We start from the raw sequence: 22221 nt of genomic DNA on the forward strand, positions 1-22221 counted from the left end.
CTGCCATTCATGTCTTATTCAGATGACGGAGTAGGATGCACAAGGGCCCACAGAATCACATTAAACCTGAGTCCAGACTGGGTGAAGGCTTGCTATTATCAAACGGTCAACATTCAGGAACTAAGAAAAAGATCTTCACCATCATTGCTTTAAATAATCTTACATTTTCAGAAATTAATTTCATAAATATACGTTTTGCAAGTCTCAAATGCCATTTGAGTATTTTCCTTAGTGCACAGTATCAGATCGTCATTTCAGATGGATTTTGTAGGCCTTTGGTTGATGACATCTGCTCTGCATCACGCTTTTTAAGAGTGCAGTCCAGTATGTAATGTTGACTGCAGTGGCAGCGTGGAGTAAAATTCCAGCTGGATAATTTGTGTGTGTGTTTCCAGTGTCGGTCCACTAGATGTCAGCAGTGTGACATTTAGTGAGTCATAACAACAGTGCTGTATTTTGTATTTTGAACTATTTATACTCACATTAGCCAGCTGTTGCTCAGAGGAAAAGCCTTCAGAAAGCATTACTGTTGGTCCTAAATTTTTAAAGTGGAATTTTGAGCAAGCTGATAATCAATTTTGTTGATTTAAGAAACGTTTTGTAAAATTTATATGATCTTAAGACCCATGCTCTTCTCAGCTGTGTCCTGGATAAGAGAAATGGGGCCAAAAGGTGTGGATTTGTGACAGAAAGGATGTTAGTTCAAATCCTGGAGCCCTTGGGGAGATTGACGCAACCACTGTTAGGGTAGTCTTGAGGTACAAGTCAGGAGTTTATTTTCCAAAGAGTGAATCGTCGCAGCAAGAGGAGTATGAGGTAGCGCTTTGCTGAAAAAAATATTTGTGCTCAGTAAACTGTCCTTGGATGAAGCAAGTTATTAAAAATCCCTTTGACATTGTCTCTCACAATGATGCGCTGTCTGGTTTGACCCTCTGAGCGGTGTAGTGAAGCTGCACAAGTTGTAAGTTTCATGCTGCAGTCTCAGAATACCTCAAGGCCCGGTCTCCTAAATTGGAGTTTGGGACCAAAGGCGGGTGGGCAGCCGATTTCTGGTCTTTTACTTTCTTGATGCAGGGGCGCAGAACAGCATAAACCCTATTCCTAGTTTGGGTGTAGCATTGAAAAGGTTTCTAAAGTCGACCTCTAAGGCTTGGACCCTGGTCCCTGGTTGGTGGACTCTGATGAGCGTGTCCTGCGAGGAAGAAAGTGAGTGCAGGGCTGGTGGCGCCCCACGTTGGTGCCCCTCTTGACCTCTCCTTTGTGGGACAGTGCCAGGTAGAGGCCTGGGTGAGACAGAGAGGAGTAGGTGGTGTAGTGATTCTCCTCCAGGTTCTCCTTAAACAGGCAGTCATCAGAGAACTGCTCCTAAAATGGTACAGGAAATGGTACAGAGGTCATACATATCAGTCATTCTTTGCCTTTGTTTGAACTGACTTCATGAAAATTCAGGCAAAAATAGACCGATACTCAAAAGTTATGGCACAATTTCCTCCTGTTCGCTTCAAACAAGTTAATCCTAGAGCAATACATACACAAAAACACATTTCACACACAACATTGATTTAAACCATGCGGTGTTACGTACCGCTCCATATGCGATTCCTTCCCCTTTCATACAGAGGTACAAGCCGCTCTTGACTCCTCGGATGCCCACTACACCATGCTTCATGGCAAACACCTTCAGCCAGCCTGGAAGACATGTTCGATACGTTAATAGGTTTGTCATTTTTTCCCAAAAGACTTATTAGCCACCTCCTCTTGCCGCTTTCCTTTTTTCACCAAATCTCACCCTAGCTGTTCAAATTAACCAATGACTTTATTTCTGCCTCCAAGAAAAGGCACTATAATGAAACTCCAAAGTCACTGGTTGGTAAAGAACAGGTCATCTGGGAGGCAGAACTATATTCTCACACACACAGCTTTCATACAATGCTGTGCGTACTTGAAATCATGGAACTGGTGTGAACTTACAGTACTCAGTGGGGTTGTGGACCCCGCCCACAGAGCCATCAGGTAAAATCTGCAGATGATAGCCGATCCCAACACGGCAGTAAAGCAGCTGCTGTTTGACCGCTCCTCTGATTGGATAAGGAGGAAAACCTGCAGCACATCAAGAGATAAATGGTTGTTTGGGATGGACCCACTTTGCTGGCCTCAGTGTGGACAGAAAGTGACGACTAGCTGCCCTACCACAGTCTTGACTTCCCAACTGGCAGTGCACAATAATGTCACATCAAATTAATAGCATAAAACATATGAGTTTGTTGATATAACCCTAAACGTTTTAATGTTTACAGCCAGTAATTTGAGGTACTAAATGCAATACTGCAGATTCAAATCTACACATATTCCCTGTGGAGACGTCTGTCCTTACTGAGCTTTGAATACAATCACGAGAAGACACGGTGACTTTCTGTCCGTAACCAGACATAAGACTTAACGATCTTTGCATACTATTGTATTCATATACTATAATGTATGCACATATTACCATATACCATACCACTTTAGTACTATACTAGCTACATTACCTAATGGCATACAATGGCACTATATATTTTATGTATATTAATTAGGTCTGAACAGCTTAAATTATCATTTATCATTCTATCTTGACCATAAATTATGTGTATATATAATATACTTATATACTTTTTTGGTGTGTGAATCATATAGCTCCATACTGTATAATACCTAGTTGACCCCATATTTTGCACATCTCTAAGTATTCATTATGCTTTGCCTGTTTTTAGACTGCTCAACATACTTTTCTTCATTATACTTTTATATTTTACCTTTGTTTCTAGATTTGTTTTGAATGTTATTATATTCTTATGTTTACAAACTACTTTTCTTTACCAACTCTGCTGTTGAAGTCTGTGGGTAAGCATTTCATTGCAATATTTATACTAGACATAACACTGCTCAGAAGACAAATCTTGAGCCCAAAACTGTCAAATGCAATCAACAGTGGCTGCACTGTAAAGTCACGGCTGCAGCTCCAGTCAAGTGTTATATCATCAGAGGTGCAGGCATGTTGTTGCCCTTCTATGAGCTTTGGATGGGTGCTGTATCTCCCAAGGTGACAGTAAATGCAGAGTGCTTAATAACAAGTTTATACAGCACAGCCTGACCTCCGATTACTGGAAGTCAAGACACGTTTCCGCAACAGAAGTTTTTTTTTTTTTTTTTCTGGCATGTAAAATAACCATATGTGATACAGGTGTAGAAGGTTAACAAAAACATTCCAGGAAATCAAGGGAACATAAGAAGTTATCTCTTCCAAGCGATATTTTACATTCACAGTGACACAACAATAAAGATTCATTTCCTGGGAGCCCTCTCACCTTTTCCTTTTGACACTGACTCCTTCATGTGCAGCCTCCAGAGGCCGCGAAGGCGAGTGCCGTGGTCCTCAGGTGAAACCGCAGATTCAAGTCGGTCTGCAGCCTCCAGGCCCTCACACACACTGGCAGCCAGAAGCAGCAGCAAACTGGGAACCAGCATGGAAACCTCCATGGCAGAACACATCAGATACCTGAAACCAGCCGACCAAACCTCCACTACCTCCAAACTGTCATATCCACTGTGTAGTGCCCGTTGCAGGGCTGCACCTTTGGGTCCAGAGTTTGCCAGTTCAGCCTTGTGTGTACATCCACACAGATCCTGGTTAGGCCTCTTCTTCCACTGTGCCTTCTCTTCATCTCTCATACCCACTTCCTCCTTTTATCTCCTCCCTGCCTCTTTTTCCTCTGACAGACACACTGACACATTAAGATACACGACTACAGACAAGCACACAAGTGTTATCAATTACATATCAGGAATGTTACCTACAGCAGCCTCAGTACACCCAGTGCTCCGTTTAGTCGCTCAGTGCTGACTTCAGAAAGTGAAATGTTGCATCCTAACTCACACAACTTCTGCAATACTTAACTGTTAAAATGATCTATTCATTCTTTTGAAGGAAATTCTTTCACTGAGCGGAGGGGAAAGGAGAGTTAGATAATCTCGAGCCTCATTGTGTTTGGGTATAGCCTGCGTACGTGCATGTTTTACTGTGTCACCCAATCGCTCCTCTGACGGGGGAAAGACATGCAAACTGTCTGTTCAGTATCAAAATCACTGCGATTAGAGAGGAGGCCAAACTGATAATGACAGCAGAAAAATATTCTGATGCATAAGAGCTGGAACACTCACATGTACAGTCATGAATGTAGTGGAGAGGAAACTCACCTTTTTCTTCACAGACAGGTTTACCCAGCTTTTTTTTTGCCTGATATCAAGCTATAAGTTGGATTAAACTGATATAAAATACATAAACAGTATTTTAGGGAATATAAACATGCTTCTCTCTATTTTGGGTTCTTTATTTTCTGAAGATCTCCAACTGGAGGTCCTAGTTTACCCACTTTTTTTTTTTTTAGCAATGCCACATCACCTACGGCTCCCAATATGACCATGATTTCCATATTCAAGTTGAGGCATTCAACTGAAATGTTTGCTCCTTTCTAGTAATTTTATTTGACAGTCTGGTTTCTGTTTTTTTTTTTTTGGCTGAAAACACCCTATTTGTTTGGCCTGCTTGTGCGTCTTTGACAGGAGGTTTTCAGTGTGTTGATATACAGGACATTTCCTACACAGATCCATCATGTGACTTTTGACAAACTCTAGAGTGATGTCTGATAGCACACCATTTTTAATCAGCACAAAGTGTCTGAGAGCATGTGTCATATCTGCGATGAGTAAATGAAAAGCATGAAAGGCATTTAACAGTCGTTAACACAAAGACTCTTTTATTCATTAAATATCTATGGTTTTGATCTCAAAATGTGACAAAGGCAAATGTAAGACACTTCAGGAGCTGCTGTTTTTGCAGTACATAAAAGCAGCATCATTGGCAAAGAATTAAGAAGTAAATATTAAGTGCTTCTTTTAAAGTTACATGAGGCAACTTCAGAGACCGCTGTGGGGTAACTTATACTCAGAAATCCTGTAAGGTGGCATCAGTAAACTGTACACAACATGTTCATGTTTGCCAAGCAGGCTGTTCTGTAATGCTTTCAGTCAAAAAGTACCGAAGTCAAGAAAGACGAAAAAAATCAAATGCTAATGAGTCTGGCTGTTTCTGGATGAGATGCTCGCTCACAAAATAAAGCATTTCTCAATTCTGTGGGATCATTTCATAAAGGACCTGTTTGAAGTTTTGATTCGTCAATGCCTGTGGGTGGAAAAGTGTCCCTACCAGACACCAAAATTTAGTAAATGGGGTGAATCTGCTGTGTAGGATTTAGACTGAGGATGGGTATATTTTTACGTAAAAACTGCGTAGTGCAGTAAAAGATGATAAATACAAGTATGTATATTTGAGATTTGTGCTACTTGTCTGTACAGTCAAAAGACCCAAAAGTGCAAAAGTTATCATGTAACTTTTAATACACATTTTTGTTTTTGAAATTCAATCCTTTGCTGTCTAGATCTGCAGATACTGGTTAGTAATTGATGCTGATCGGGGCTGCGAGTGACATGATGATCACACTGTGCCAACAAATATCACAATCTGTCAAACAATTTCTTCAGATTTTTCCAGGTTTCCAGGTTCCGGAGTTTGCACATTTCCAAAATGGTTCAAAACCTGGAAATTCCACGTTTCCGACATTCCGACGAAGGAACCTTGTACTTACTTAAATTAGCAATGTCATGACTCTGTGAAGTTTAACATGTATATAAGCTGTTGAAGTGAAAACTGTAGTCATGTGTCAGAAAAGCAGCACCTTTTCTTTTCATATTTATGCTCTTCTCTCATTTAGATATGGCACATGTGAATGGCACATTATTACAACAGAAAATTTTTGTACATTCTCACATATCCAGGTCTTAAATGGCAGAAACCGTCTGTTTACGACTGTGCAAACCAGAAAATAAGATACAACTGAGTAAGGAATGTGTGAAAAAAGCTGCACAGATGGGAAATGGATCTCTGATTCACTGTGCTCACAGAGAAAACACGTTCCAGCTCCAGCTCAAGTGTTGAAAAAGGCATATGTCAAAATGCAAACTATTTACCAAACAGTGATATGAGGGCTAAGAGGCGCCCTTAGCTCTCAGCTTGGACAGCAGCATCTCATTCTTCCGACACTCCTGTTGACAAGAGAATAAATGACATAAACTACAAATATATGGAAAATGATAAAAATAGGTCAAAAAAGGTCTACTTTGAACATGATTTTTCTGATGATTTTCACATCACAAACTACTGGGTGTTGAACCACAAATCTATTTCCAGTAACATATTTGCTCCAGGAACCACCGTCTGAAGGAATTTTTCCTGTTTGATAAAATGTAGCACAGACGTTAAACTGCTACTGGGTGCACAGCAGTGAGAGGGTTGACACCTATGGCCTACAAACACCAGTTTTAAATATATCCCGTTTTCTCATCAGGCTAATGTATGGTAAATAAACAGTAAAAGTTTGACTGACTGAATTTTTACTTTATTTGGGAACCACCAAGAATACTGTGAAAGCACCATTTAATTATCATTATTTAACTGCTACTGATTAAAAATGTGATGCGTCATGCAAAACTACACTTTGCATCATGCCTTACAATGCCTGTAATCCATTAATTAAACTTGTTGCTGATTTAAGCCATAACCCTGCAGGCCGACTCTGGTATTTCACCAGTGCTCCGGTGATCTTACCTCTTTAAAGTCCTTGACGGTTTTGAAGTAGAGCCTCTGTTTGTCGAGCAGCTCGAGGTACTCGTCGTTCAGCTGATCTCTCCTCATCTTGTTCTCCTGCTTCTTCTTCTCCATCTGGGGAGGAAAGCAAGAGGGAACCAGGTGTTACACAAATACTTTGGCAGCAGATGCTAAATTGGTGAAATAACTGTAATAGCTTGGCTTGTTCACAAACCTTGATGCGGCTCTGTTTGATTCCCTCCACTATCTGCTCCATCTGTCTGAGGAACTGCTCCTTGGCTCCTGAAGACGACATGGCCCTGGAACAAGTTCAGGAGTTTGGAGTTTATTAGCTTCCATTTATAAAATGAATACAAACATTCCAAAAAGTCCATATTATCCCAAAATATATTTACATTACATAAATATCATCTGACAAAACAATATCTCGACTCACTGTTGGAAGTTGTCATGAATGGAATTCAGCAGGTTGACCTACACAAACAAAAACACAAACAAAATGAAACAGTGGTCCAGGCAGGCAGCTCTGGACCTGGTATCATGTAGCACACAGTAGTCTACAGTCCTGTGACTGTCCTGTGACTTGACCTGTCATTTTTTATAGTAGCAAAATGTCAGACTCCACTATGTTTTACAGAGTTGTGTTTCTCTTGTGTCAGATCTGTGGGCTGTTCTTTTTTTTTTCAGAGCAAACACAGCCACTGCAGGATAGAGAAATGAGAGAGCTTAACAGTGAATGAGACATGAGAATGAGAGAAAGCACCATAGTGAGCCAGCAGGGTGAGACATTGGACAGAGAGAGGAGGTCAGCTGCTTGGTCGAGCAAGGTAGACAGTTAATGGAGAGAAAGTGGAAGTAGTTTTGCAAAGGTTTTGTAACAAGAAGAGATCAGATAATCATGACTGTGCACAAAATATTTAAGCATGACAGGGACGGTAATTTCAGAAAGATCAGCTGCGGAAAAAAATGGCCAGTAGCATCTCCAAAAGATTATTAACACTGTACAAATATGAAAAAAATGCAGGTGAATTAATATATGTACAGGAAGATGACTCAAAACAATGTTCCAATGAGCAAAAGCAACTTGTTGATGTTCTACAATTTCCTAAACCTTCAAAGATCTTGATTCCAAACCTCTGCAATGTCTCCATTTGCAACTCAGTTTTAGCGTTATTTTTGGTCTTCTTACATATACCCAGAGAAGGAAACACATTCTGTTTACTGGCCACTTTAACCATTTAAACACACAACTGAGTGTTTCATAATCACAGCTGATACATTTCATTACTTACCTCCTTCTCAAGATACACTTTCTTGTCATCTAAGGTGTTGTACAGGGTGAAGAACTGCTTTGTCTCCTTATGCGTTGCAGAAACTGTGATCAATAAGACAAAGCACACAAAATAGCTTTTTAAGATCCACATTCATTTTTTAGACAAAAACCCCACTTCCATTCATTTCTAATAGGAGACTGGCATTTTTCTTCTTTTTATTTACTGCCAGCTCCAGTCCTGCATAGATCAGATGTTAGGCAGAGCCGCCCACCTTGACTGTACAGTTCAATGAATCTCTTCTGGTACTGGGTCAGCTCAGCCCGACTGGGCACCTCGTCGATCTTCCTCTGCAGGATGGCGATCTCGCGGTTCCTCCGAGCCTGGGACAAAGTGAAAGAACAGAATAAGGTGCCAACACCTGAGGTTCCTGTGTGAAGGGTTCATTTCCCAAACACACACGTGCTGGTAATGTGAATAGTCGACAGGGGACACCTGAACATCTGCTTCAGAGCTAGAAATCTGTCAGTGAAGACAATGTTTGCTTGTTTACTTGTATTAGTTTCTGTTTTGTTCTTATCTACAGCCCATTTTCTGCTGCTGCGATGACCTCATTTTCTTACAAACATCACTGAAGGTTCATCTAATCTAAATGTTTTGTTGAGTTGTTACCATGAGCAGGCGGATCTTCTGTAGTTTTTCTCTGTCTGTGTTGTACTGCTTGTCTATCAGCTGGTTCCTCTCCTGCAAAGCGGGATAGAAAGAGCAGAATTAAACCCCCGGAAGTGGCTTTGGTGGAGTGGTAAAGTATGTGAAAGTAGATTTTAGCACCAGCTGCCTCAAGTTGCAGAAGGATTTGGTGAACATGATGGTAATGTAAATAGAAAGACAAACACAGAAAATTCCACTAAGCCGATGCAGACACTTTTCTTTAATTGCTTAATCTTTAGCCGCATTCAATTTTCTGACATGAAAGATAAACACCCCTATGTGGTATTTCAAACAACATTTAAGAACAATCCAAAAAAAAAAAAAAAAGAACAATCCAAGACAGTAAACGAAAGGTTAAAAGCTAAAATCAAACTAAAAGTAGGCTATTTATAAACTTAGATCTTGGCACTTAAATAGTCAATCTGTTTAAACAGCAGTGAGCTAATTAGGCAATATATAACTTGTTTACAAAATTAACACTGACTTCACATTCCTACTTGTACGGCTACTTTAATAGCTACAATAAATGTGGTGACTGCTGTTGATGTCTTGTATCAATGATATTAGTGTTATATATTATGTATGGTGTGTTGTTCTGCATGGTACTTGTGTTGTGCTTTAAGAGATTACGATAAAAACATCACTAAAAACAAGCAGGGACATGATGGTGGTTGTTTGAGGGATTACTGTCAGGAACATAAGGCTACTTGTAATCTTCAGACACAATCATGAATCTGTGGTCAACATACTAGATATTAAACAAATGCTAATATACAGGATGTGTAGGTTTACAACCTTAAGATGTAGTTATAAATGGATATGTACCTTTTCCTCCTCTGTGTTATCTCCTGATTCCATTTTCAAATCCTCAATGTTCTGCTGCAGACGGGCCATCTCCTCCTACACATTAAAGGAGGATATGAGGTTTCTCGTGCCCCGTAGTGCAAAATAGCCACAGTAAACTGCATGTGTGGAGAGTTCATACTGTTGTAGATCAATACTGATGACTTTACAGGCTCTGGTTTGCTTGTAGGGCTATTTGTGCAGCATGAATGAAGCAAAGACCTGAGTGCAAGTGTACTCACTCTACAGTGTGTGCGGAACTCCTGCTCCTGCTGCTTCAGGTTCTCATTCATCGCCACCAGAGCCCTCAGCTTCTCCAACAAGCTACCAACCAACAAAGAGAAACATGTTACCCTGCGGGTGGGGGGTGGGGGCTGACCTCTGCTGAACTGTGCACATGTATGTGTGTGTGTCTCATGGATCAATGCAAGTCAAATTCCCAATGAATTACAAATGGATGAAAATGGCTATCTGATGTGCTCTAAAATTCCTTTAAAATTACTTAAGTTTGTAAGTTTGTTTACACTGTTTTCAAATGAATGACATTTTCAGCTGCTCAATAAAGGGCAATGCTATGAGTGAATAACCAGCATTTTCAAATACTTCATCTACTGCTAGACCTAAAAAACAAATGACATGAGTAAAGTTGGTCTGACGTTTTTAAATTACTGTGACAGTTCCTAGTTAAAGCCAGCAGTAATCACTTTGACAAAAGGCTCAAAAAAGCCAAAAGGTGTTCACGTTTCACTACTGACCTGCTGTCAGCTTGTGTCTCCACTTCTTCTAAGGACTTGAGCTCTTTCTCCAGTCTCTCAGACTGTTCTGTGGCCTGGAGAGACATACAACTCATGTAAAAGAGATTTCATTCCAGCTTTGTGTGGTTAGGGAACCTAAGCAAGTCAAAATGTTATAAGCCACAGTGAAATGAATGTTACAAGATTCTCCATGCTTGCTCCTGATGGCAGTAAATGAAGGGTTTTATTCCAAACACTATATTCATTGTGATACACTGATGTTTCCTGGTGTTTATTGCTCAGTATTTCAAGAATACAGACTGATTCTTGTAAAATGATACATCTTTGGAGCCAACGGTAATCATTTTGACAGAGAAGGTGTCACTTTTTTCATTACAGGATTTAAAATTTGTATGTTCCTGATGACTGCAGGAATCAGTAGTTTGGCACTGCGCTCTTTTCCTGACAATCATCTAAAATTGTGCACACTGATGTGGACGAGTTCTCTACACTGGACCTGAGTGTAGAGCATCTGGTTTGAATGAATGAGAGTAGAGAACCTGACAGTAAATATAATATTGAAGTATGAAATCTCAGAGTCCTTTATAGCTAACAAATATCAGCTACCAAAATAACTAATATCAATCATGTAACTCTATCATTTAGTCAATGTTAGTGCTTCAAGCATCCATTTCAGGTCTGAAGTGCTGACACCAGTTCTGTGTCAGTCTGTCATACCAAGCTGTAGACATTTCAAAGGACATTTTACAAAATCTCACTGCAGCTATGGCTTACCTCTGTCAGTTTTCTTTTGGCCTCCTCACAGCCTGACTTCACCTCCGCATGTTTGGCTTGCAACTGTACAAACATATTTTCATAGAAGTTAATAACATCTATGACTGCTGCGGTTGTAATTTCTCTGTGCTTGGGTGTACTCTAAAGTGTGTGTTTCTGATTTTGATAAGGAGGTTTACTTCTGGGATAGTTCATGTCCATGCCGCACAAGTTGAGATAAGCAGCTGTACAAATGCTGAATTCTGGTGAATCATAGGTTTAACACAGCAGAGGACACAAAATGTCCTGTGTGAAAGCATTTCGTAGTGTAGCAGTGGAGTGCTGACCTCCTCCAGTTGCTTGGTCTTGTGCTGGATCTGTTTGTTGAGCGAGGCCACCGTCCTGCGGTGCTGCTGTAGCGGGCCGTAGCGCTCCGAGCGCTCGTCTGATGACAGCTCAGATTGCTGTAGAAACAACACAGTCACTGCAGCAAACACCAATATATGTATAAAGCATCAGGATATGGGGCTTCAACAAAATGCTGGGCCAATACACACGTCTCAAAGTGTGTCTGAGGGATGCAACATGGTTCTTCCACAAGAAACTACATCAGTTGGTGTTTTGGTGTTGGTGTTGGAAAATGTTCTCTGAGGCACTTTTCCAGAGGGTCTCTTTAGTTTTGATTTAAGGTCCTAGCCCACGGTTTCATTTTTGTCTTGATCAGTATAATACAGTTTAATACAATCAGCACAATACCACTTAATTTACCATTATACAGACTTTCTCATCCTGTTTTGTGCATGCTCTGAACAGAATAATCTTTCAGAATTTGAGTAACTATCCAAAAAATGATCAGGTAAAATCATTCTGATCCAACTACTGTTTCACCATCCAGCTCACTAGCCAGTGAACAAAGTATACAACTGCTTAGAACTTGAGTAATTTTAAAGTCTGCGTCCAGTTTGAGCTTTTTGCCAACAACTGTGCAATTTTTTAATTAATTTCTTAACACAGTGGGTGTAAGGTTGCACATTATCATTACTATTGTGAATGTTTCTCACCTTCTCAGCGTACTCTGAGGCGATCTGTTTGATCTCCTCAGACTGTAGTCCCACTATCTGGCCCACTGCGCTGGCCGTCAGCTTCCCCTGTCACAAAACAGCCTCAGTCACAACCTGGATGTTTTTAAGAGGTCCACTAACAGCAATTATTATTGCAATTACATTACAACCCCTCTCATTTTAAAAACCAAAGACAAGCACAATAAATAACTTTTCTTTATCATGCTATACATTTTAAATTGATCTTTTAGCCAATGAATGCAACAATTAAAATATGCTTGAATTTCCAGATTAGCACTGTCACAAACAACTCAATCAATTCATTTTTTTTTTTTTTGAATGTGTAATGTTACAAAATTCATGTACGATAGAGAAGTGCAAGGAAACAAAATTGGAGCTGAAGAAAGGGGAGAAAATTGCTATCATAAACTTTAAGACAAGAGCATACTGATCAGAGGAGAGGATTTCAGTGGGAGAAAGAGGAGGGACGGCCCTGATCCCAGACAAGCTGCAGCATGATGGGCCAGCTCCGCTCAATACTGAGCAGCATGAAGCCGAACTTCCCTACCTCCTCAGTCGCCATGGCAGCCATGTTGGTCATCAGGGTTTTGATGCGCAACTGCAGCAAATAAAACAAATACTCGTTAGTTATTTCTGTTAAAAAAAAATGTTCTTACATTTTTTAATATAATTTACTCCACCTACCTATAAGTTAATAACAAAGCTGTACTTGTACTATAATAATTGTAATTTTCAGTGGTACATCATTAACAATGCACTGCTTAAAATGTGATATGCAGTTCATAAGTGAAGAGTACCTTTGCTGATAGATCACTTCATGATAGATAACTTATTTTTTTTCTTTTTTATTTTACTACACTCATATTTTAACAATACACTAATTATTTATCGTATTATTTCCCTTCGGCAACTCATCATCATTTTTTTCTTGCAGCAATTCGAGGTTTATTTTTTCCAACACTAAAGGTGTTGGTACTCTCTTGTATTCATTTGTTAAACAATACCCTCAATAATTTAAATGTCTTTTAATTTCTTCTTTTTTCCAACATGCTTTTCTCCTTTCCTGTTCTCACATCTGCCGGGCTGTATTTATATTGTGTTTGTGTTTGAAGACACTCTGTATCTTGGTATAGCGTAGGGCTCACCTCCTCCGCCGCCTGCAGGTCCTCCTCCTCCGACACTTCTGTCATCCCAGTGGGCGTGCCCTGAGAGCCACCAGCCAATGAGGCCTTCCGTTCATCTGCCTAAAAGAGGGAACACAGAAAAATGAAGCAGCAAATACCGTCACAGATTTAAAAATAACATAAACTGAGAACAAAAGCAGATCATAGGAATAACGCCTGTATCCTGACTGGATTTTCCCTTTAAGACTCCATGGGGACAAAACTCAGTCAGAAGCAAAGGCAGAAAAGCAAACCACTGGCCACACAAACTCATCTGACAGACATTAACAAGACTGTCTATGCAGCTGTCATCACTGAAATCTCCTTCCAAGCTTTCACCCTGCATTTTCCTGGCATTCATTCTGCAGATAATTCTCTTTTTTACATTCACTAATAGCACCAAAACACTAAACTGTAACAAACAAGACAGAAATCTACTTTTCCCAACACGTGCAGTGAGTATGTGAGTAAATTTACACCAGCTCAACAACACCTACTTTGTCTTGTTTGGACTGCTTGCTGAATCCGTATCGCCTGGAAAAAAAAAAAGAAATTAGAAAAAAAATGCAGTGAAAACTAACAATGCCTAAGCGCTGATTTCCTCCAGAAATAAGAAAGGCATTTCAAATACACCATGCTACATGAAAATATCAGCACAGGAAAATAACAACCCAACACGGTCTATGTCACTGTGGGTAGAGATCTCACAGTAGTCTGCTCTGAAAAATTACATCCAAAATGAAACAGATAAATAAATGAATGAATACGTAAGCACATCAAAGCAGCCTCATAGTTTACAAGTGTCATGCATGCAGTTTGTGAGCGGTCTGCAATCCACAATCTGCACGTTCAACCACAGAAACACGCTGGTGTTAAGTAGCAGCGCTTCACACGTTCATACTTACAGCAGGTAATCTGACATTCTATTACAGAGACGGAGATGGTTGGATGAGGATGAGAGAATGACATGTCAAAGAGATGGAAACTGAACATGAGATGAACAGCTACAGTCATGTGGATTAAGATTACAGCAGGATAAACCTAACTACAGACGAAGAGTTGGTCAACCAGGGGGAGGGAACGTGAGAATTCACTATTTTGTTATATCATGGACAAGAGAGAGAGAGAGAGACAGAGAGACAGAGAGAGAGAGAGAGAGAGAGAGAGAGAGAGAGAGAGAGAGAGAGAGAGAGAGAGAGAGAGAGAGAGAATCTCACCTGCCATACTCCAGTAGAGTGGAGTGAACCCTGGACTCCTCATCCAGCAGCTCCCCTGCGTCTGCCTGCCTCCTGTACTTCCTCTGGGGTTTGTACACGTCCTGGAAACACCACACAGTCAAACACTTGGGCACATTGTCCACACTGTTACTGGCAAGTGATCAGATGGGATGTGTGTGTTCAGACATCACCAACATATTTGCACAGGTTGCTGTGGTAACCACATAGGCATCAGTAACTACATACGCTGGTGATGCAATTTTCCAAGGAGGAAGTATGAAAAATGGACAGAAGCTTCCCTGCAAAGTGCCAGCAGACTATTTATTATTAAAGTGTCTGTTATTCTCAGTGTCGTCCATACCACTCTGCTAGCAGCAGCTCAGCTGCTCTGATGCATGTCTGTCACTCTGGATTTGCTGCTGTTGTTGTGTGTTGCGCTGCAAGTGGGGCAAACACACTTTGGCCTTGTCCAGACTGCAGGCAAGTAAGATTTGTTTCTCAAATCAGATCTTTAAGACAGACTGCCTGCACTGATTATTTGCAAATGATCAGATCTGATTTGTATGTCCAGACATCACCGACCTATTTGCACAGGTTGCTACGGTAACAACGTAGGCGTCCGGAACTAACCACGTACACTGCTGATGCAGCTTTCCAACACAGAAGCATGAGAAATGTTCAGAGGCCTTTCATGTGGTTTTTGTCCAAACTTTCTAAAATCAATCTGGATAAAATCTGGATATGACCAAAACCAGACTTGGGCTGGCAGTCTGAACAAGGCCTTATTCAAATACAAATTCAAAAGTGCTGTACTGGCATGATATTCCCATAGCAGACTTCTTTAGCAGCAGCTTGACATGAAACAACAGGTACACACAGGTGTTACTAATAACATTAATGAAGCTTCAGTTCCATTCAGGTCTACCAGAGCCTGGAGCCTCAATTACTGTCATTAGTGACACCTGTGTTTACCTGCTGCATAAACTCTGTGGTATCTTATTTATTCCTACCTGCTGCTGAGCTTTAGCTTTGCGGCTTAAGTGCTTCAACAACTCACCGATACATCGAGAACCGCCTTCACTGCCTTGTCCTTCCTCTGGAGAAACTCTTCATCCTGTCCCAGAGCAGTTCACAACACATGTCAAAACTAGTTACATGGATGGATGGATGGAGTACAGCACGCACATTCAAATAACAATCAAGGATAAAACACAGCAAAGGCACCTCTCTCCACTGTGGTCCTCTGAAACAATATAATACATAAACAACACATACATTACATAACAATGTATACGTTAGAAAAAACACCACACATACAAATGTAGATTACTGCACCAGTGTTGTTTTGATTCTATGGTATTTACTGAAGCTGGTGGACCATTCCAGCTCACACTATGACTGAACGCACCTAACAGCTCTTTGGCTTACATGTTATATTACTGAGTTACAACCTGCTGCCAGTCAAATGCAGGTAAATTATTACCAGGCTTGAGCTACTGCTTCAAATCGGATTCCAGTTCAATTTCTGGAAAAGTGCTCACTGAGAAACACAAAACAGCTGACTGCATCAACACAACATAACAGGAAGGATCAAGCCAGCTGAGGGTTCCTGCTTTTGATATGACTTATTGAAGAGGACAGTGAGGTTCTGCTTGTGAGTGTTACCTCTGGGAAGCTGTGGGTCTTCTGGAACTGAGATATGGAGTAGGCTCTCACGTAGTCACCCATCTCCTCTCTGGTCTCTATGGCTCGTTTCACCAGCCACTGCCAAGGGACACAACATTCAGCGGGTCAAGGACAAGAACAAGCAAGAAGAGGCACTCGATGTAGGGCAAACCTCTGATGACTCTGAACAACCGTCCACCTTGCAGCCTCCATAACAGTTGGTTTAGTGTTATCTTCCACGTTCAATTTGCAAACACACAAAATTGTTCAGCAGCTAACTTTGAAGTTCCAGATGACGGACTTTCCCACCTGGCGATGAATGCAGCATAACAGTTATGGCAAAAAAAAAAAAATGAAAGTCATCTCACGGCAAAATCTCATATCCTGATCACTGCCAAAATCTAACCTAATGATTTCACTGTGCCACACAGACACAAAAGGCCACCTGTGAAGCAGAGGACTTAAAAAGTCAACGATCCACAAAGCAGAATAAAGTGGAGTGCTAGTTTATATCAACCTCTCACCTGTATCACTGGAAAAATGTGAATGAAATCCAGCCCTTGGATTTGATGGGGCTCCAGGCGGTGAGGGCACTTCATCTTAGGCAAAACAGAAACTATTTTCTCTGTGAGGGCTCTGCAAGGAGACAAGGGATGCATCATCACCTCAATCAAGACTTTCAGAGCTGAGGCCTACAGTTAGGTCCAACTACTGGCTGTAATTCCTAAACAGTTAATGTCATATTTTTGATCAACCCCTTAAATTAAAGCTCAAAGTCTGCACTTCAGTCACGTCTTGATGACTCCATTTCAAATCCAGTGTGGTGTTGTCCAAGGGCAAATTATGAATGTTGTGTCAATGTCCAAATACTTATGGAACTAAATGTGTGTACGTTTGTTCCAGAGACTGATGGCATTTTCAGCTGGTTCTTGCACATCGTGAACTGGTAAATTTATGACCCAGCTGTTCAAGGTGATTGTCCAGAGTTAGGAAATCTGAGGTAACAAATTCAACACTCTTTTTCAGCCCAAAAAAAGTCCAGGCCATTTTGACCTACAAGGAGCTGATGTGGGCTGCAGAACTAAACTTAAAAGTCACTGTGGTTTTGAAAAGAAGAACTGGACAGATCAGCTTTGGTCTTTATAAATACTTTATAAACACATGAGGTCTAAAATATCTGAAGACTGCTTGATAGCTGCTTACATTTTTTGGCCGATAGTCGAGTTTTCTTGGAAGAGAAGATCCACATCGATGTCAAAGTTACATGTCGTGATGCACCAGGTCATCCCACCAACCACCTGAGGATGAAAGACAGAAAAAGTGCGTGAGTTCCTGTAGTTGACTTTTCATCCCACTATCAACTGGAGTTACATTCTTGATCAGTTGAGGAAATTAAAATCACAGTATAGGCTATATTGGTGCACGGATGGCACAAATAGCATAAAATTCAGCCCTTGTGGGAAGTGGTTTGGCATCCAGCAGGATGATGGAGCCTGGATGGAGGTCAAACCTGTGTCTACCTTGTCAAAGGGGGACAGTCCTTTGATTCGGGCTCTGAAGTATCCAGCTGCCAGCAGAAGCTCCAAGATCTCTGCCAGCTTGACGCTCTGCTCTTCATCCTCTCGTGTCTCCACCTGCGAGACAAACGCACACCTGCTCACGGCTGTACATAGCACTATCCACGTGTGCTGATCAAGATCACCCGAGATGAATGTCACAACCAAATGACATGATAACAGCAGCTCTTCAAGAAAACATACTGCATTGGTTGCAGCGTGGCCAGCTGACTAAATACACTGTACTTCAGTCAAATGTCTTTTAGGGATGGAAAAAAAAATCAATTCATTTAATTATCATGATTTTTGTTTTTTTTACTAAATCAATTTAAAACAAACTAAGGAATCCATTGGTACCAAACTTGAAATGCGAAGTTGTCTGCAAGGGGGTGAAATGTTGCTCCAGATTCAGGGTAAATTTAGGCGAAGGAAAATCTGGTATGGTCATTTTCAGTGGGGTCCCTTGACCTCTGACCTCCAGATGTCTGAATAAAAATGGGGTCTCTTAGCAGCCAGGGCTCTCCCCTTGGCAGACATGCCCACCTTATGCTAATCCCATGCAGTTTTGGCCACAAACCCTGCAGGTTTTTGCACGCAGCCCAAATGAGTTATTTTTGCCTGTTCTAAAATGGTCTATCTGTGTGACCATTAAGATAATCACAGCTTCATGAAACTTCACAACAGAAAATAAAATCGCAATACTTGTTGAATTACATTACTTAGGACAACAGATATCGAATTGGCACCCAAGTATCTTAATAGTATCAAATCAAAGCATATCGTCCCAGCCCAACTCTTTGTTTTATTGAATTTCAGGGAACTGTGTGTATTTGTGTTTCTTTGTATGTACAGTAAACTATGTTGTTTTGACCTTGATACTAACCTGACTGTAACATGAAATCTCTGAACTGAAATCCAGACTGTCGGCCCTGTAAGGCACAGTGACCCACCACACCTTTTACATAACCAGGAAACCAACTCCAAGCCTCTAAATGATTAACTAACTTAGGGATGACATAACGGAACAACTGAATGAACACATTTTGGATTTCGAACACAAACATATATCTATCATTGCAGGTTTTACGTGCTGTTGTTCTGCAGCTGTGCTCAGGGAGGAATCACCCAGAGGACACTGAATTTCCAATAAATATCTTGACACGCACATTTGAGCCATATGAGCCCTTCAGTTGTGTCTAACTTCCCCCCAAACAACAGTTCAAGTGAACACTGAGACGCGTCGTTGTGGAAACCTGCCTCCCGCTAGCTTGTCCTGCAGCCTGGCTCTCCGCAGTGTTTACCACCCAGCTTAGCTGACGGGACATGCTGCTTAATGACATTTCCGTGTCATTTTGAAGCGAAAGCCTTGATAAACTGTTAAACATACTGAACAAGCGTTGTTTACCTGAATGAGGTTGCCTTCTTGGTCATACTGGGCGCCTATTTTGGAGCCTGTTCTCACCCTCTGGAAGACAGACGTAGCCGCCATGTTGGCCTGATGCGGTCAGTGTTGAGTCATGTGACCAAAGCATCTGACAGGGCATGTGATATCCATTACCACGCTTACAGCTCTGCGGCACCACACTGTACAGAGAGTCATCCTCTTGCTTCCGTGTTAAGTATATGAAAATACCCGCAACACCCGCAAAAAAAAAAAAATGCGTTAAACGGAAAAAACTGCACTCGCGTCTTTGTCCAGTAGAGAGCGCTGTAACACCACTGACAACCGCCACAAGAAGAAGAAAACAGTTTGCGACAGTGCAGCTCGCGTTGCGGTAACTGTTTTGCGACGACTGTTCCTTTTAACGCCACACGTGTGTACAGTCCGGTGTTGAGCCAACATGGCTAAAATTTCTAAAAAGAGAGAGAGCAAAAAGAGTCGAAAACCGTCCAAAGTGACAAATAAGACAACGCCAGTGAAGCCGGAAGTAAGTTATGATGATGACGACGCGGAGGTTGTCAGCGAGGGGGACGAGAACATCACCAGTGAGGAGGAGGAAGATGAGAGAAAACACCAAAAGTTGCTGGAGGCCATCAGTGCCCTGGGAGGTAAGAAAAAGAAGAAGCTGGCTGAAAGATCCGAGGCAGCCGTGCAGATGTCTGAGTTCACGGTCAATGCGGAGGGCGAAGGCGACAAAATCGACCTGTCAGACCTCATTGGCACCCTGAACAAAACCCCCGCTGTCCCAAAGAAGACCAAGAAGCAGCTCCAGAACCTCCAGACCAAGAACACCATTGAGAGTCCTCTCAGCAAGCAAGAGAGCGAGCGGATCCAGAGAGATGTGGCGTTTCAGAAGTCTGCTGCAGAGGTGTCCCGCTGGACGAGTATCATCAAGCAGAACCAGAGGGCCGAGCAGCTGGTCTTCCCCCTCAAGCAGGAGCCCTCGGGCCGCAGACCCGTGGAGAAGGTGGTGTGTGGCTGGAAAGCACAAACCCCGCTCGAGCAGGAGATCTTCAGCCTGCTGTCCGTCAACAAGCAGCCCATCAACGACCCCGTCCTGACTCCCAAAGAGGAGGCGTCCATGAGGGCCATGAGTCTGGAGGACGCCAGGATCCGCCGCGCAGAGCTGCAGAAAGCCAGGGCCCTGCAGTCGTACTACGAGGCAAAGGCCACCAGAGAGAGGAGGATCAAGAGCAAGAAATACCACAAGGTCCAAAACAAGGCAAAGCGCAAAGAGTTCCTGAAGCAGTTTGATGAGATGGTGAAAAGCAACCCTGCCGCGGCCCTGGAGGAGCTGAATAAGATGGAGCTGTCCAGGATGCAGGAGAGGATGTCGCTCAAACACCAGAACAGCAGCAAGTGGGCCAAGTCCAAGGCCGTCATGGCAAAATATGATGGGGAGGCTCGCAAAGCCATACAGCAGCAGCTGGAGATCAACAAAGACCTGACTGAGAAGCTGGCCGCCTCACTCAACAAGGAAGAGGGGGAGGAGGATGAAGACGTCGGCGATCCAGAGGTGCTGCCTGATTTTGTGAATGATGCCGAGACCGGGTCAGATCCTGCAAACCCATGGATGAGAGGCAAGCTGTCTGCAGAGCCCGCAGAGAAGGAGGCTAGTGACTGTGAGGCACCGAGTGTGGCGATGGGAAACACCGAGGAAGAGGAGGATGAGCAGGAAGTCGAGGAAACCGAGGAGGAAGCGCTGCTCAGGGAGTTTGACAGCCGGCGGAAACTGCGTCAGTCTCAAGAGTCTGACAAAGACCCGGAGATGTGTGTGACTGATGAGGAGGAGGCGGAGGAGGAGCACGAAGCCACAGCCACCGACCATCCAGACACGTCTGACAAAGAGGAAGAGGAGCTTTCAGAGTTCAAGAGCCTCCTGCAGGGGATAACAGACAGCCAGGCGTCCAGAGCGGAAATGCCTGCGGATGCTGAGCCAACGCAGACTTCAGCTCCACTTGAGGAGGGGCTGGTGAGGATCAGGACGCTGGAGGACATTGAGCTCCTCGGTCAGGAGGAGGCGCCCACTGATGAAGCACCAGCTGAGACCCAGGAGCCCCCATCGACACAGGCCCCGTCGTCTGCTCCTGAAAAAGCAAAGAGGAAAAGAAAGAGGGCAATCGATGTGAAAGATGTTCTCACCAAGGAGGCCAAAGTCATCCGAGTCCCACTGGACCCGACTGTGGAGGATGCTGAGGAGTTGGATGAGAAGGACGGACAGAGGGGCCTCATTAAAGAGGCATTTGCCGCCGATGACGTCATCTCGGACTTCCTCAAGGATAAGAGGAAGCAGGAGGACGCGGGGAAGCCTAAGGTGGTGGACTTGACCTTGCCCGGGTGGGGAGAATGGGGCGGCATTGGCCTCAAACCCTCCCGCAAAAAGCGCAAGAAGTTCAGAGTGAAAGTGGCGCCCCCTCCTCCTCCGAGAAAAGATCAAAACCTGCCCTGCGTCATCATCTCCGAGAGCAGAAACAGCTCCGCCTGCGCTCACCAGGTGAGCTCGCTGCCGTTCCCCTTCAAGAACCCCTCACAGTTCGAGAGCACGATCCGCACTCCCTCGGGCCGGACCTGGAACACGGAGCGGACTGTGAAAAAGATCACCAAGCCCAAGGTGGTCACCCGGCTGGGGGCCATCATTGAGCCAATCGCTCGGGAGGATGTGATGAAGGATCTGATGAAGAACCAGAAGCAGGCGTCTGCTGGGAAACACACTAAAGGCCATGTGGACTCGAAAAACAAGAAAAAACACATGAACAAAAAGAAAACAGTTACAGCACGTTAAATCTGATGTTTGACTAGATGTCTGAAATTGCTAAGTGCTAAGGCTACTAAATAACATGTAGCCATTCATTTCTGTGTGGGCCTGTGGGATCAAGTCACTTCAAGTCATGTGTGAGAGTTTTGTAATATTTTTTTCTTTATAAAAAAACTGAAAGCCTCCTTTTTCTTTTTCTCTGGAGCTTTTCACAATATTTTTTCGCATATTTGACTTAAAATGTATTCAGTCAATTAATAGTTAATACTGAACTTGAAATAAATCGCAGTGCGTGAGGTGATGATA

At 42.6% G+C, this 22221-nt stretch overlaps 3 protein-coding genes across 3 annotated transcripts; 1 reads left to right on the forward strand and 2 right to left on the reverse strand.

The window, feature by feature from the left end:
- Positions 1–1143: 1143 nt before the first annotated feature.
- LOC115380168 (fibroblast growth factor 4A-like) lies at positions 1144–3711 on the reverse strand. Its single transcript, XM_030081255.1, has 4 exons — positions 3348–3711; positions 1972–2100; positions 1586–1689; positions 1144–1365 (listed from the first exon to the last, which is right to left on the reverse strand). The coding sequence occupies exons 1-4, from the start codon at positions 3709–3711 to the stop codon at positions 1144–1146; spliced, it is 819 nt and encodes a 272-aa protein (XP_029937115.1).
- Positions 3712–4768: 1057 nt separating this feature from the next.
- ccdc93 (CCC complex scaffolding subunit CCDC93) lies at positions 4769–19239 on the reverse strand. The gene is made up of 23 exons (XM_030081238.1): positions 19125–19239; positions 17684–17797; positions 17367–17461; positions 16688–16799; positions 16164–16262; positions 15556–15612; positions 14499–14599; positions 13779–13815; positions 13264–13362; positions 12666–12716; positions 12098–12184; positions 11384–11500; positions 11058–11120; positions 10284–10357; positions 9771–9852; positions 9511–9585; positions 8647–8718; positions 8249–8357; positions 7996–8078; positions 7140–7177; positions 6918–7002; positions 6704–6817; positions 4769–6141 (listed from the first exon to the last, which is right to left on the reverse strand). Exons 1-23 carry the CDS (start codon positions 19206–19208, stop codon positions 6085–6087), a joined length of 1905 nt encoding a protein of 634 aa, XP_029937098.1. The 5' UTR covers positions 19209–19239; the 3' UTR covers positions 4769–6084.
- Positions 19240–19389: 150 nt separating this feature from the next.
- On the forward strand, positions 19390–22221 carry LOC115380294 (U3 small nucleolar RNA-associated protein 14 homolog A). The gene has a single exon (XM_030081396.1). The coding sequence runs from the start codon at positions 19561–19563 to the stop codon at positions 21940–21942; it is 2382 nt and encodes a 793-aa protein (XP_029937256.1). The 5' UTR covers positions 19390–19560; the 3' UTR covers positions 21943–22221.

This window comes from Myripristis murdjan, chromosome 21 (assembly GCF_902150065.1).
Source record: "Myripristis murdjan chromosome 21, fMyrMur1.1, whole genome shotgun sequence".
Classification (NCBI taxonomy): Eukaryota; Metazoa; Chordata; class Actinopteri; order Holocentriformes; family Holocentridae; genus Myripristis; species Myripristis murdjan.